Below are 14291 nucleotides of genomic sequence, written 5' to 3' on the forward strand. Positions count from 1 at the left end.
GTGTGATCTTTCTAAATAATGTCACCTGAATAGTAGAAGAAATAAACAAGCAGCTGTATCTTCCTCTACCGCTGTGAACCAGAAGATGCCTTCCTCTGCTCTGGACTAAAATCCCCAATGCCTAACTATGGCCAGATAAGCCTGATGCCATGTGGCCCCTTCCCCACCTTAAGGTCTTCTTCCTTCTGGTCATTGAGTCCATTGATCACCTTCCTGTTCTTCCCATACCTGATGCTCAGGGCAGTCTCCAGGCCTCTAGACCTGCTATTATTTCTGCCCCCACACCTAAAGTGACTAATTTATTTTTGTGCATTGGACCTCCACTTGGAATGTTTTTATCTCATAACCTTAAAATGGTACCACTAAAATATAAGGTCTGGAGGACAGCAGGTGCTATGGTGGTTAAAGCACTGGACTCCGACATGAGTGACCACAATTCGAGTCCCAGACCTAGCAGCTTGCTTTCTCACCTTTCCTTTCTTTCTCTCTTTTTCTGGTCAAAATTTTTAAAAAATGATGATGATTTATAAAATTAAATAAAGTAATTCTTAATAAAAATAAATAAAATATAAGGTCTGTAGGGGCAGGAACATCATCTGTTCTTCCTCCCTGCCCTCTTCTACCCTCCCCCTGTACACACACATACCCTTAGAACCTGGCACAATGTCTGGTATGTAGTAGGCACTCTCCACATTTGGTAAACAAATAACTTAAAACAGCATAGGCAAATCTACAAAGAGAGAAAGTAGATTTCTCTTGTCTACGGCTAAGGAGTTGGGGGTGAATAGCAGGGAATTGGGAATGACTACTGCTTAACAGGTACAGTTTCTTTTTTCTTGGGGGGGGGGGATTTTTGCTACAGGGCACAAGTGCTCACCAGAGAGACAAAGAGAGAGAGACAGTAAGAAATACCCCCCGCACACAGGGAATGGCCACGCCACAATCCCTTCTCCTCCATTCTCCTCTCAAGATCTTGGGCACACACGCACACGCACCCATCATGAGTTTCAAGCTGCCAAGTCCGGGACTCAAACCACAGTCATCTACATGGGAGTCCAGCAATGTAACCATTATGCTACTGGCTGGTCCCAGTACAGTTTCTTTAGATTTTGATAATATCCCATAATTCAAGCATAGCAATGGTTACACAAATGTGAATTCATTAAAAACCATTGAAATGTACAATTTTACTATCATCATCATTATTACATTTTATTGCCAGTGTGCATGCACTCTCCAGTGAGACTCGGTCACACTGCAATCCCGTCTTCATTTCTCCATCCCAGCAGGATTTTGGGTTCACATGCACATGGGCCTGACGTGTTTTTCAAGTCACCAGGGCTGGGATTCAAATCACAGTCAGCCATGTCAGATCTGGTTCCCTATTCACAGGGTTTAACTGCTGCATTATGGGCCTAGCCCAAATAATAGTTTAAATGGGTATATTGCATGATATATAAATTTTATCAATAGATCTGCAATATTTAAAAAAGAGAGAGAGAGAGACAGAAATAAAAGAGAAATAAGAAAGGAAAAGAGGGAAGAAGGTAAAGAGGAAAGGGAGTAGTGGTTAATCTTCAGGTTAGTCACTATCCTGTGAGAAACTGATGAAAACTATGATACCCCTCTGACACATGCACAAGGATCACCTTGGTTTCTATGAGCCACCACTGGACTGAACAGAACCTAGTATAAATAGTTAGAAGAAAAATAGAAAAATGAGATAATTATTCTTTGAAGAAAGCAAATACTCTACACAGTATAACATGAACAAAGATTTTGCAAATATTTTCCCTGGGAAGAAACAATGTTCTACATCCTGAGGACTATAGAGCATAGTTTAAAGCCTAAGTGTGCACTTTTCCTTTGAAGGATCTAAGGGTAGTCACCTTTGCAAGACCTGCTCGATGGGCTCCTTTAGATTCCATGTATGCGAGGTATTTGTTGAACTCTCGGAACTCCTCCATGGAGGGTCTGAAGGTCATGATCTTACAGCTGGGGTTCAGAGGACTCTCCGCCTCACCTGCCTCCATGATGGCTAGGCCAGTCTCTGCAGAGAAGACAACATGGTCATCAGCACTGAATTACTGTGTGCTTAAGTCAGTGGTCGTTTCTCCCAAACAGCATGTAACTCTTCTGTTTTGGTCACTTACCATTTTCTTCTACCACTCGAGAGAACCTCTCTCATCTCTCCCTTGAGCTCCTGAAAAACCAGCAGCCTCTGGTCACCTCTCCTGCCAAGACCCAATTCCTAGCATTGAATCACTGACCTGACTATCCTTCTGACCCCCTCAAAATCCTTCCAAATAAAAATGAATTCTCTAACTCTGCAAGTTTACAAAAGATGTTGCTCCATGTACCAGTTTTGAAACAGACTCTCTCACTCAAAGCTGTATAAAAGTGTAGTTTAGGCTGAGTATTTGTTCGCTGGCCTTAACATAGAGCTATTACAGTTGTGCTTCCAGGTTGCCCTAACATGCTTTCCAATAACAACTTATAAACTGTCCATTCAGCAAAACCACCAGGCACCAGGCTAAAATACTGAAGAAACAGACAGATGTAAAGTTGGTCTTTACCTTCTAGAGGTTAAACGAACTTCAGCACCAGAATGTTGCATAGGAAGAAGAAATGATCTCTCCCTCAGTTTAAAAGAAATCACTTCCCTCAGACAGGGGCAGAGTTAAGACTTATAAGAAGACAGGAGTTGGCTAGATGAGAGAGAGTGAGAGCATTTAGGCAAAGAAATATTTGAAAGTACTGAAGAAACTGAGAGGACCTTACTGAGTCTGGAGCTTAGAAAGCAAAGATTACAGGAGACCACAATAGAAAAGGCAGTAGGTCTTGCTATGAAAACACAGACTTAATCTTGCTATCCATGAAACATGATTGCTTCAAAAAGCATGTGTTGAGCTCCTAAAACAAACTGGGCCAAGAAAATGCCAAGGTAAATGAGAAGCACTTGGAAAGACTGCCTCAGAAGAGTTCCACTCCAACCCACATCCAGATTCAGCCATAGCACTTGGCAGCTTGAACAACAAATCTTGGAATAGTTTTTCTTTCCTTTTTTTTCCCCCCCCCAATAAATTTAATTTACCTTATAGAAAAATTTAGAAGTGAGAGATGGGGGGTAGAAAGGGAAAACACGCTATGGGATAAGACGTTAAAACAGATAAGGGCTTCAGATAGGGAGGTGGTCATCGTGCATTTGAACACAATTCAAATGAGCACCTATTTCACGATGTACAGGTGAGGAGCTATAAGGAACATAAAACTTTAACACTGCTGTCTTTTAGGAATTTATAATCCAAAGAATACAACATGGCACATATATATTAATTAGGAGGAGAAAATATTCTGGATTCTCCCTGTTTCAAGAAGGGAGTATGCAAAAGTAAAAATACCTTCCAGGTCTCCCTTGGCTTACCTCCTTTCACACATACACAGGTGCACATGCCCAAATCTAAGGGCTGAGGATAAAAGTCTTTCTCTATAGAATAAAGCACACAGCCCTTCAGAAGTGTCTAGGTCTGACCCATGCATGACTATCATAGCCTCATTTACTATCGCTGCCTGCTTTGTGCTTTATGCTCCAAAAATATTCATCACCTGTGTGTCTCTAAATAAGTACAGCTCTCAGCATCTTTGCATGAGTTATCACCTCCCTTGGAGCCTTCCCTTACTTCCTTACCTGGCAAGGTCTCCCCCACCATTGAGAATCCCAACCCTCTACAACAGGCCTACATTCTTACCTCCCATTCAACCTTCCTCATTACAAAAGTTGCCTGTAACTATTGGTACTTCCTTCCAACCACCCAGGAACCATTATCTCCTGCAGGAAAGGTGGACTCACCCTCCCTGTGAGCCCTAGCATCCAACCTGACTCACAACATCTGCCGCCATAATTATCTGCCAACTTAACAGAGGTAAGGGCAAAAATGTTGAAGTAGTTACATAAAATGATACGAAATTCAGAAAAAGAAAAGCACTGGTCCCAAACACAGCAAAGTTATTTAGAAAACAGCCATTTGCTTGATGATTAAATAGTATGAGGACAGAAAATTTTAGCTGTGACAAGGGAGAAAGCCGCTTGATGAGTAAATGGTATTAGGATAGAAAATTTTAGCTGTGAGAAGGGAGAAAGCCTAAAGATTACCCTGGGTTCATAAAAGGCAGCTCTCCTTCTTCCCCAGCTGAAGGACAAAGATTCTCTGAGTCCTCTAGGCAGAGGGAGAGGCCACTGAAGAGGAAATGGGAAATTCAGCCAGTCATTCAACAGTAGTTACTGAACACCTAAGTAAATGGTATTAGGATAGAAAATTTTAGCTGTGAGAAGGGAGAAAGCCTAAAGATTACCCTGGGTTCATAAAAGGCAGCTCTCCTTCTTCCCCAGCTGAAGGACAAAGATTCTCTGAGTCCTCTAGGCAGAGGGAGAGGCCACTGAAGAGGAAATGGGAAATTCAGCCAGTCATTCAACAGTAGTTACTGAACACCTAACTGCAAGGTGGCCACTCAGTAGGGAATGAAATAAAGTCCTAACACTAAGGGAGCAAAAGAGATGATCGGTAAGTAATACATGCTATCAACAAGAGCCCAGAGTAAGGGGAGAGGGTCCAAAGGGGAAAAATAACTATTTGTACAGCATAGACAAGGTAAGGCATTCCACAGAAGGTAAAATTCAGAGGAGCAGGGGTCTGGAGGAGGGAATGAATCATACAGATGCCTGAAGATGAACATTTTAGGCTGAGGCAACAGCAAGGAAAGAACATCTTGGGCTCTTCAGGGAATAGCAAGGAGCTAAATGTGGCTAGAATTCAGCAAGCAATGAGGGCAGTGGGGAGATGAGACCAGGGAGAGAAGCTTGGCACTTACTCTGAGTCAGGTGTGAGGTAAACCTGGGCTCCTTCCCCTCCTTATCTATCTAGTCCGGGTAGTCAAACAGCCCTGTCCATTCAAGGATACTGTAACAAGCAGGGACAAGAGCTGGCTCCTACTTTCTAAGTCTTATTCTGGCTGTCCATCAGGAAAGGACAAGCAGAGGAGAGAGAGAGATTGGCACAGAGCAACCTACACTAACCCAGGCAAGATGGAACAGCAGCCTGGACTACTTGTGGCAGCAAGAGGTGGGCGGATTATAGTCATATTAGAAGAAAACTTCCTGACAGAACTGAGAGAACCAAGAATTCAAAATTCTGGTCTGAGTAATGGAACAACAGCTCTAACATGAAGCTGAGGCATGGAGATTGTTAAAACATGCGGCAAATTAGTAGCTGCTAGAATTAAACCTCAGCCCTTGACCTAGTTTGTTATATACTTGACCCTCCCTTGACTATGCAAAACTAGTTCTACCTACAAATCAGGTATACATGTTAAAGAGCTGCTTAGCTTAGATTTTAGACCTGTTTCCATCTTTAACATTAATAATATATAATTATCATAAAATTTTAAATACGTTAAAGTATCTAAAAATTTAACTTTAACACCCAGATCTTTGCTAATATGATAAGCAGAAGAAAAAAAAAGACCCTGATATGTTAAGCTTCATTTCTTTGATTATTAGTGATATTGATCATTTTGGAGCATTTAAAACCATTTTACTTTCTTTTTTGGGTTGTCTACTTACATTCTTTACCCACTAAGGACAGTTTATGAATTTTCAATTCCTTAAGCTTTTCCTAGTCCACATTAATCATCATTATTTATCACTATTAATCATGCTACTACAATTAAATTCCCAGCCCCTCTTCTTTTTTACTGTTATTTCTGAAACAAGAATAAATAAAAAGTTAAAGTGCTGTTACAGTGGGACCTATAGCACAGCAGTTAAGCCCTACACGTAGGGAGCCAGATCCCACATGGCCAGTTAGGTTCAAATCTTGACATAGGACATCTGTGTGTGTGCCCAAAATCCTGATGCAGTGGAGAAATAAAGGAAAGATGATTGCAGCATGACCATGCCCTATTTAAGAGGGGGTCTCTCTCTCTCTCTCTCTCTCTCTCTCTCTTTCTCTCCCTCTTACAAGCAACACCACCTCTGGCAACTTTTTTTTAAAAAATGCCAAGTATAGCTCCATGGCCTGATGGATAAGACACCTGGATCCCACATGGTCGACTGCACAATTTGGTTCCCGGACAACACAGTGGTTTGACACACATGCTGGGCATGTGTATGCTCATGCCCAGCATCCCAAAAGGAGTGAAAGATGGAGGACAGGGGATTGTGGTATGTCCATTATCCATGGGAGTGGGGTTTATCATCTCCTCTTCGCTTGGTCTCTCTCTGGCAAGTGCACATGCCTTTTTGCCATTAAATAAATAAATAAATAAATAAATAAATAAATAAATAAATAAATAAATAAATAACTCTTGCAGTAATGTGTTCTAGTCAGGGAGAATTATCAAATATTATCACCACTGAATTTTAGCTGAAGACAATGCAATAACCATTGTTTTTAAGTGCTATACCTCTTCAGAGTCTGAGTGCCCAACATAAATGAGAAAAACATCTCTGATGGTAACTCTTGTTACTTTGCTTCTACAGAGCTGACCTCCAATATTTCTGAGACCACCCAAACCAAATAATATTTATGGCAAATACTGTAAGAATTTTTTTTAGGAAGCTAAAGATCTTTTCCAGTAAAGTGAAGTCCAGCACTAACTCATACTTACATAACCCCATACCCTTCATTATTTTTTCTGAAAATTTCTACTTTACTATTAAGGAATAGCACTCATTCTCCTTATTTCTTTTTGCTTTTAATTATTTTTAAGTTTATTTATTTTATTCATGATAAAGAATGCAGGCATATTCCTGAGGAAGAAGCACCCTCAACAGGATCTTGTCACAGATCCCATCTCTCCAGCTCTCCTGCTAGTTAGGGTCATGGGCACACAAACACACAGCTGGCAAGTGTTCAGGCCAATGCAGACATGAGGACCAATGGTCATGTGGCTTTTAGCACTGCAGTTCAGTTCACTACTGACCGCACCATCAGGTTGGGCCTACTCTCCTTATTTTGAAAGATAGTATATCGCTAACTTTATCTGGTAATAGAAAAGAAACTGATGCTAACAATTCCCTGCCAAATATAACATTATATCCTATATCACTTCCTGTGTAAACCTGTACTTCTAACTTGTATTCTCTTATTTAAACAACCTCTGTGAGAAGAGGAGAAAGTGATGGCTCTCATCACTTGAGTGTGGTTTCTTCACCACTTACGGCCTGTTAAGAGAACACCTCACAATCTGCTATAAAGCACATCCCCCAGTGAGATGGAGCACTCACCAATTTAGCAGACAATGAATTAGGCTAGAAAAACAAGGAACCCAACACATTTGCCAACTGTGTTAGTGTTAGACGGAAGCTACTCTAGCTCCCCCATGGCTCGGCATGAGGACTTGCCAAACTCTCTCCAGTCCTCATTTAATCCTTTCTTAAAATGAGATTTTTATAAGGAACTGAGCAATCAAAGATACTTCGTGGGTGCTCCTGCCCTGTCCCACTCCAGTTTTCCTGTGCTGAGTTCAATAAGGCAGGGCCTAGGCCCTGATATTTATTACCTTTCAGTTTCATAGTGAGCCAACTAAGCTTTGGCTTTGCAGACTGTCTTGGTTGGGCATTGGCACAGATTGACTTGTGTCACCAAAATGATGTACTGAAATCTAACCTCTGTAAATATGATCTTACTTGGAAAACAGGGTCTTTGCAGATGTAATCCAATTAAGAAGAGGTCTTAGTCAGTTAGGCTAGACCCTAATCCAATATGACTGGCACCTCTTTAAAAGAAAGAGGGTGGAATGGTTACATCACTGGACTCCCATTAGTCGACCGCAGTTTGAATCCCTAACCCAGTGGCTTAAAACTCACACCAGTGCATGTGCGTGCATACCCCAAATCACAAGAGAATGGAGAAGGGACTGTGGCGTGGCCATCCCCCGGGGGTGATTTCTTGCTTTCTGGCTCTCTGTCTCTCTGGCAAGCACACGTGCCCTACAATGAAAACCTCTCAAAAAAAAAAAAAAAAAAAAAATAAAAAAAAAGTCAAAAAAAAAAAAAAAAAACAAACTTTTAAAAAAAAAAAAAGTTCAAATAATAAAAGAAAAAGCAATCTTTGAAGAAAAGGCTGGTTCCAGGTCTGGAACAAGAAATATACAGGATGCGAATGAAACAGTGTTCTAGAAAGCAAGGAAACTATCAAAGACTAATGGAGAGCAGCTATCACCTCAAAATTAACATCAGTACTGGAAAAATCAGATATGGTGGACCTCATATGCCTCCTGATACAATGTACCAAAGAAAACCACACATAATTTTCAAGGCATTCCTTATATAACCTAGGGACTAGCAGTTGGTGTAATGGCTATGTCGCTGGACTCCTATGTAATTGACCATGGTGCAAGTCCCAGACACGGTGGCTTAAACTCACACCGGGCACATGTGTGTGCGTGCATCAGATCCCAAGAGGAGAATGAAGGAGAAGGGACTGAAGTGTGGCCATCCCCCCTGGGGCATGATTTCTTACTTTCTGTCTGTCTTTCTGGAGAGCACACACGCCCTATAGCAAAATCCTCTCAAAAAAAAAAAAGAAAGAAAACACTAAAATCTAATTATGTGGAAACATCAGAAAGTGCTAAATTAACTGACATTCTTAAAAGAAAAAAATTGGTTTTGGGGGCCAGCTCCATAATGCAACAGTGATGTGCTAGTCAGGAGAAAGAGATCCAACATAGTGCTCATGGTTCAAATCCCTGAGCCAGTCAGCCTAAAAGATACTGAAAACCCCTGCAAGCATCCAAACCCTGATGGACTGGATAACCAAACAGGAGTGATCACAAATGACCAGATCCTACAGAAGGTGGTCACTGCTTTCACTCTCATATGCATACACACGTGCTGTATCATAAATAAAGAAAAAAATTTCCGAAAGAAAGAAAGGAAGGAAGGAAGGAAGGAAGGAATGAATGAATTTAGGTTGTTTGACATAATGATCTAGTGAGTGGATGATGCTAACCCTAACAGCACTGCTAAGAGTGCTGACTGAATTTTATTGATACAATTCCATTATATACTCAAGTTAACATTAAGCATACTCATCTGCTCAGTAGCCACATCAATAAGGTAACCAGAAAATTTATCATCCACATCAGGGCACTTTTCTTTTCTTTTTAGAGAAATTTTTGCTATAGCACAAATATACTCACTGGAAAGACAGAGAGACAGACAGTGAGAAATTACTCCCCAACAGGATGGCCATGCCACAATCCCCTCTCCTCTATTATCCTCTTGGGATCTAGGGCGTGCAAACACACCCAGTGAGAGTTTCTAGCCACCTAGACTGGAACTTGAGCGGCAGTCAGACATGTGGGAGTCTAGCAATGTAACCATTACGCCATCTGCTGGTCCCAACACTTGAGAGTCATGGGGGGCAGAGGTGGCACAGTACTGTGTCACAACAGGTATAAATGTAGACTGTCCTAAGCAATGGAGACAATATGAGGGGATTTCAACAAGTATGTGGAAAAATGAAATTAAGATATGAGTTTATTTTGATACAAAAACAAATTGAAATCCATGTATAGTTTTTTGCCTTTTTTTAAGGAATTATTTATTTAATATTAGGTGTTATTAGTATTTTTTTAACTTGGTATAGGGAATGTGTGCTCACCAGAGACAGACAGATTGAGAGAAAGAGAATGAGAGTAAGTGAGAAAGTAAGTCACCAGGTCCAGGACTTGAACCATGGTTGACCACACAGGAGTCCAGTGCCTTGAGCACCATGCCACCTGCTGGCCCCATAGTTTTTTGAGTTTTTTGGAGAGGAGGTTTTTGAGGTTTTTTCCCCTTATGTCACATGGGCTGGGGGTGGGGGAGACAACAGAGACAGTGAGGGGGAAAGTGAGAAATCACTCCCCAGGGAGGGTGGCCATACCGCAATCACTTTTCCTCCTGGGATCTTGGGCACACACATACATGCACCCAATGTGATTTTTGAAGTTACTGGGTCCAGGGCTCAAACCGTGTTAGGCATGTGGGAGTCCAGCAAGGTAACTACTATGCCATCTTCTGGCCCTGTTTTCTTTTTTAAATAATATACACTTTCCATGAAATTTTTTAAGACTGCTTGTATATATGATCAACTTATACATGATTCTTTCATTGTTTGGTTTGGATCACAAATGAATTTGTGTATGTGGAAGTACACACAGGTTAAACTCTCGCTGTTCCACACATGAGAACTGCCCAAACGCTATACAAGAATACTTTGGGAACCAGCAGTTAGCATAATGGCTATGTCGCTGGACTCCCACGTAGTCGGCCGCGGTTCACGTCCCGGACCTGGTGGCTTAAAACTCACGCCGGGCGCGTGTGCGTGCGTGCCCAAGATCCCAAGAGGAGAATGGAGGAGAAGGGATTGCGGCGTGACCATCCCCCCTGGGGGGTGATTTCTCGCTTTCTGTCTCTATGTCTCTCTCTGTCTGTCTGGCGAGCGCACGCGCCCTACAGTGAAAATCTCTCAAAAAATAAAAATAAAAAAATTAAAAAAAAAAAGAATACTTTATACTGTGCAATGGATGGGCTCCTGAAAGATTGAGTTTACTATGTTGATAAATGAATGTACAAACACGTTCCCATCGAGGTAGTATCTCTCAGCCTAAACAATTGTTCAAGTGACAATTCCTCCAAAATTAAAATAACCAACCCCATCTTTCTTCTCCAACATTGTTACCCTATTTATTTGATATAAACTAATTTTTTTTAAGTTTTAAAAATAGGTGGTTTGGGGACCAGCAGGTTGCATGGTGGTTAAGGGTGCTGGACTCCCACATGGCCAACTGCGGTTCAAGTCTTGGACTGGCAGCTTGCTTTTTCATTTTCACTTTCTCCCCTTCTCTCTCACCCCCTTTCTGATCAAACTAAAATAAATAAATAAATAAATGGATAAAGCCAGGCCCTGTTGAGTGGTACTTTCTTTCAGGTTAAAAGACTAACATAATAAGTGATTCTAGATCAGATTTTTGGATCCTGGACCAAAAAAAAATTATTTTCTTTTGGTAAACATTACTGCTCCACCTTCTAGGACTCAGTAGTTAGAGTACCAGACCATATGCAGAGCTGGAAGCCTCATATCAACTGTAGTTCAAGACCTCAGGCCTGTAGTCCTGAAAACATGCCAGGCGTATGCATGTGAGCCCAGGGTCCTGGTGGGTACAGGACTGTAGGACAGGGATCACAGCATGACAGAGTCTGGTGGAGGGTTTTTCTCTCTCTTCACCTCCAACCCCATCCAGATGCAAGGTTAAGTCTATCATGAATTTTTTTAAAAAAAAAGATATTAGTGAGATAAATGGCAGAATTTTAATAAGGTCTATAGATAGACTAGTACTGTATTGAGATTAGTTTCTTGATTTGTGTAACCACAACTGTTTTATATAATAGCATGTCCTTGTTTTGAGGAAATACATGAGGTATTTATAGATACAGGAAATCATGTCTACAAGTTTTCAACAAATGGTTTAGAAACAGTATTAAGAGGGTCCAGCAGGTGGCATGGTAGGTAGAGCACTGGACTACCACACAGCAGACCCTGGTTTGTGTCCCAGACCTGGTGGTTTACTTTCTCACGTTCTCTCTCTCTCTCTCTCTCTCTCACTCTCTCACTCTCTTACTCTGTCCCTCTCTGGGCAAATTTAAATAAATAAAGTTAAATACAATACTCTTTTTAAAATTAATTAAATAATTTTTAAAGTAAATAAAAGGGGACTAGCAGATGGCATAATGGTTATACTGGACTCCCACATAGTTGACTGTGGTTCGAGTCCCAGACCTGACGACTGGCAGTGTTACAACTCTTTTAGAATTTGTCTAGCAGGTTTTCTGGTTTTTGCTGGAAAGCCCACCCTCCTCCCCAAAAAACAAAACAAAAAAAATGAAACTCATGTTGAGCGCATGTGCATGGGTGCCCAAGATCCGGAGAGGGCAATGGAGAAGGGAGTATGTTGTGGCCATCCCCCCGGGGGGTGACTTCTTGCTGTCTGTGTCTCTGTCTCTGGTGAGCGCATGCCCAACAGCAAAAATGTCTCTAAAATATTGCAATAAAGAATGAATGAACAAGGGAGAGGAGAGGCCATCAGCCCACTGATGCTATGGTGAGCTTATCCCTGTGCTGGAGGGCTCCGCTCACAGACATTCCTCGGCTGGTCTAGGAGGCCCCGCACATGGGAGGGTTTTTTGGTTTGTTTTTGTTTTTGTTTTTGCTACAGTGGCTGGACTGGTGGCTTGCTTTCTCACTTTCTCTTTTTTCAAAAAATAGAAAAAAAAAAGAATTGCTTTTATTTTTAATGTTATTCATTCATTCATTCATTCATTTTAATTTGACCAGAGAGAGGTAAACCCGTGTTCACCAGAGAGAGAGAGAGAAAGAAAGAGAAAGTGATAAGTCACTCTCCAAGGGAGATGGCCATCCCTTCTCTTCCGTCTTCCTCCCAGGACATTGGACACGTATCCACGCGCACTCAGCCTATCTTTCAAACCACTGGGTCCAGGACCAAACTACTCAGTTGACCGTGTAAAATTCAGCGCCCCAACCACCGGGTCACCTGCGGCCCCAATTTTAAAAATCTCCCCCTCTGGTGAGGCTGCGAACGGTCTGGTATGGATGGAGACCTAGTCGCTATTGGAAAATGGGCCACCAGGTGGCGCAAGAAGCTGCCCAAAGAAGCGCAAGAAGCCGCCTCCTGGCTCCCAAACCTAGTCTCCGGGAGAAGACACAGCTCACTGCCCTCGAATTAGGGGCGCACAAACAAGTCTCTGGCTACTTGAGTTTTTTTTTTTTTTTTTTTTCCGCAGTGGGAGAGTGCAATGTGAAGCGACACGTCTCTCTCTCTCTCTCTCTCGCCCTCCCGCCCTCCCTCCCTCCCTCCCTCACACACACACCCTATAGCAAATTAGTAATAATGATCAATTCTTTTCTTATTAAAACAGTATTAGGAGACATGCTACACAAACGTTCATTCAGAGTGAGAGAGCAAGAGAGGAGAGAGCACACACGCGTGTGAGAAAAAATGACAAGCATGGAACAACTTCAACACTTGGGAATTCTGCATGAAGAGTGTCTTTGTAGGAGATGGCTGGGAGAAGAACTAAATTTCTCTTTAGAGTATGTGCAACACAATAACCACCCAATTAGTTAGAAATTCTCTTACCCTTTGTTGCTGCTATAAAGTTTCTCTCTAACATTACAATGACTGGCAGCCACATTCATTAATTAGGCCACACCCTAATGTTTAGATTTGAGACCTAACTGTGGCAGAGGAGGACAGTTACTCTGCTTTGTAAAAGTTGAACTACATTTACAACACAGTGATAAGTTTAGCCAAACAGGATGACATTTTATGCAAAAATTAACCACCACAATGGGAGCTGAACTAAAATTCATTTAGTAGATTTCTTTCAAATTGTGATTGTCTAACTTAGACAGCCAGTTAAAAAGGCAAAAGTGGAACTTAGAAAGACAGAATTGAATTCTAATCCCCTCATATGCCCCTCCCTTAGTAACAGTGTGATCCCAATAAAATCACTTAAAATGGGTTTCTATTTCCTCATCAACAAAATGGGTAATACTATCTACCCAGCAGCATATTATAATAATGGATTCAATAAACTGCTAAATATAAGCACTTAGCAATGACTGCCAGGTTATAACATCTGCATACTAGCATTAAAATTTGGTTTTTCTATGTCGCTGGACTCCCACATAGTCGACCACGGTTTGAGTCCCAGACTCGGTGGCTTAAACTCACGCCGAGTGCGTGTGCGTGCATGCCTGAGAGGAGAATGAAGGGGAAGGGATTGTGGTGTGGCCATCCCCCCCCAGGGGGGGGGTGATTTCTCACTTTAATTTCTCTGTCTTTCTGGCGAGTGCATGCACCCTATAGTTAAAAACCTCTCGAAAAGAAAAAAAAATTTTTTTTCCATTATCTGCAGAATGAGAGAAAACAGTTGCAAACTAAATCCCAAAAAGGAATTAAAAAACAGGATACACAAGAAACTCAAACAATTAATTAACAAAAGCAAATCATTCCATGTAAATTGGGCAAGGAACTGAACTAACAGTTCTCAAAAGAATGCATACAAATAATGACAATTTTAAAAATGCTCAATATTACTAATCAGAAAAATGCAAATGGGAACCAGCAGTTAGCGTAATGGCTATGTCACCGGACTCCCACGTAGTTGACCATGGTTCGCGTCCCGGATCCGGTGGCTTAAAACTCACGCCAGGCGCGTGTGC

The 14291-nt window shown here is 41.6% G+C and overlaps 1 protein-coding gene and 1 non-coding gene across 4 annotated transcripts in view; one reads left to right on the forward strand and one right to left on the reverse strand.

The window, feature by feature from the left end:
• Positions 1-14291, reverse strand: part of KDM4C (lysine demethylase 4C) — a 452171-nt gene that overhangs the window by 399182 nt on the left and 38698 nt on the right. The window contains exon 1 of one of the 3 annotated variants that reach the window (XM_027770291.1): positions 1890-2033. The exons of 1 other annotated variant lie outside the window; for it this stretch is intronic. In XM_027770291.1, the coding sequence (XP_027626092.1) occupies positions 1890-2033 (144 nt within the window). Of the gene's footprint in view, positions 1-1889; positions 2051-14291 lie in introns of those variants that run through there. One more of the 3 variants, XM_006144466.3, reaches the window with a different exon arrangement.
• Positions 11837-11898, forward strand: LOC114007095 (U7 small nuclear RNA). The gene has a single exon (XR_003548747.1). It is a non-coding gene; the product is annotated as a U7 small nuclear RNA (small nuclear RNA).

This window comes from Tupaia chinensis, unplaced genomic scaffold, assembly GCF_000334495.1.
Source record: "Tupaia chinensis unplaced genomic scaffold, TupChi_1.0 Scaffold000121_1, whole genome shotgun sequence".
NCBI classification, from domain to species: Eukaryota; Metazoa; Chordata; class Mammalia; order Scandentia; family Tupaiidae; genus Tupaia; species Tupaia belangeri.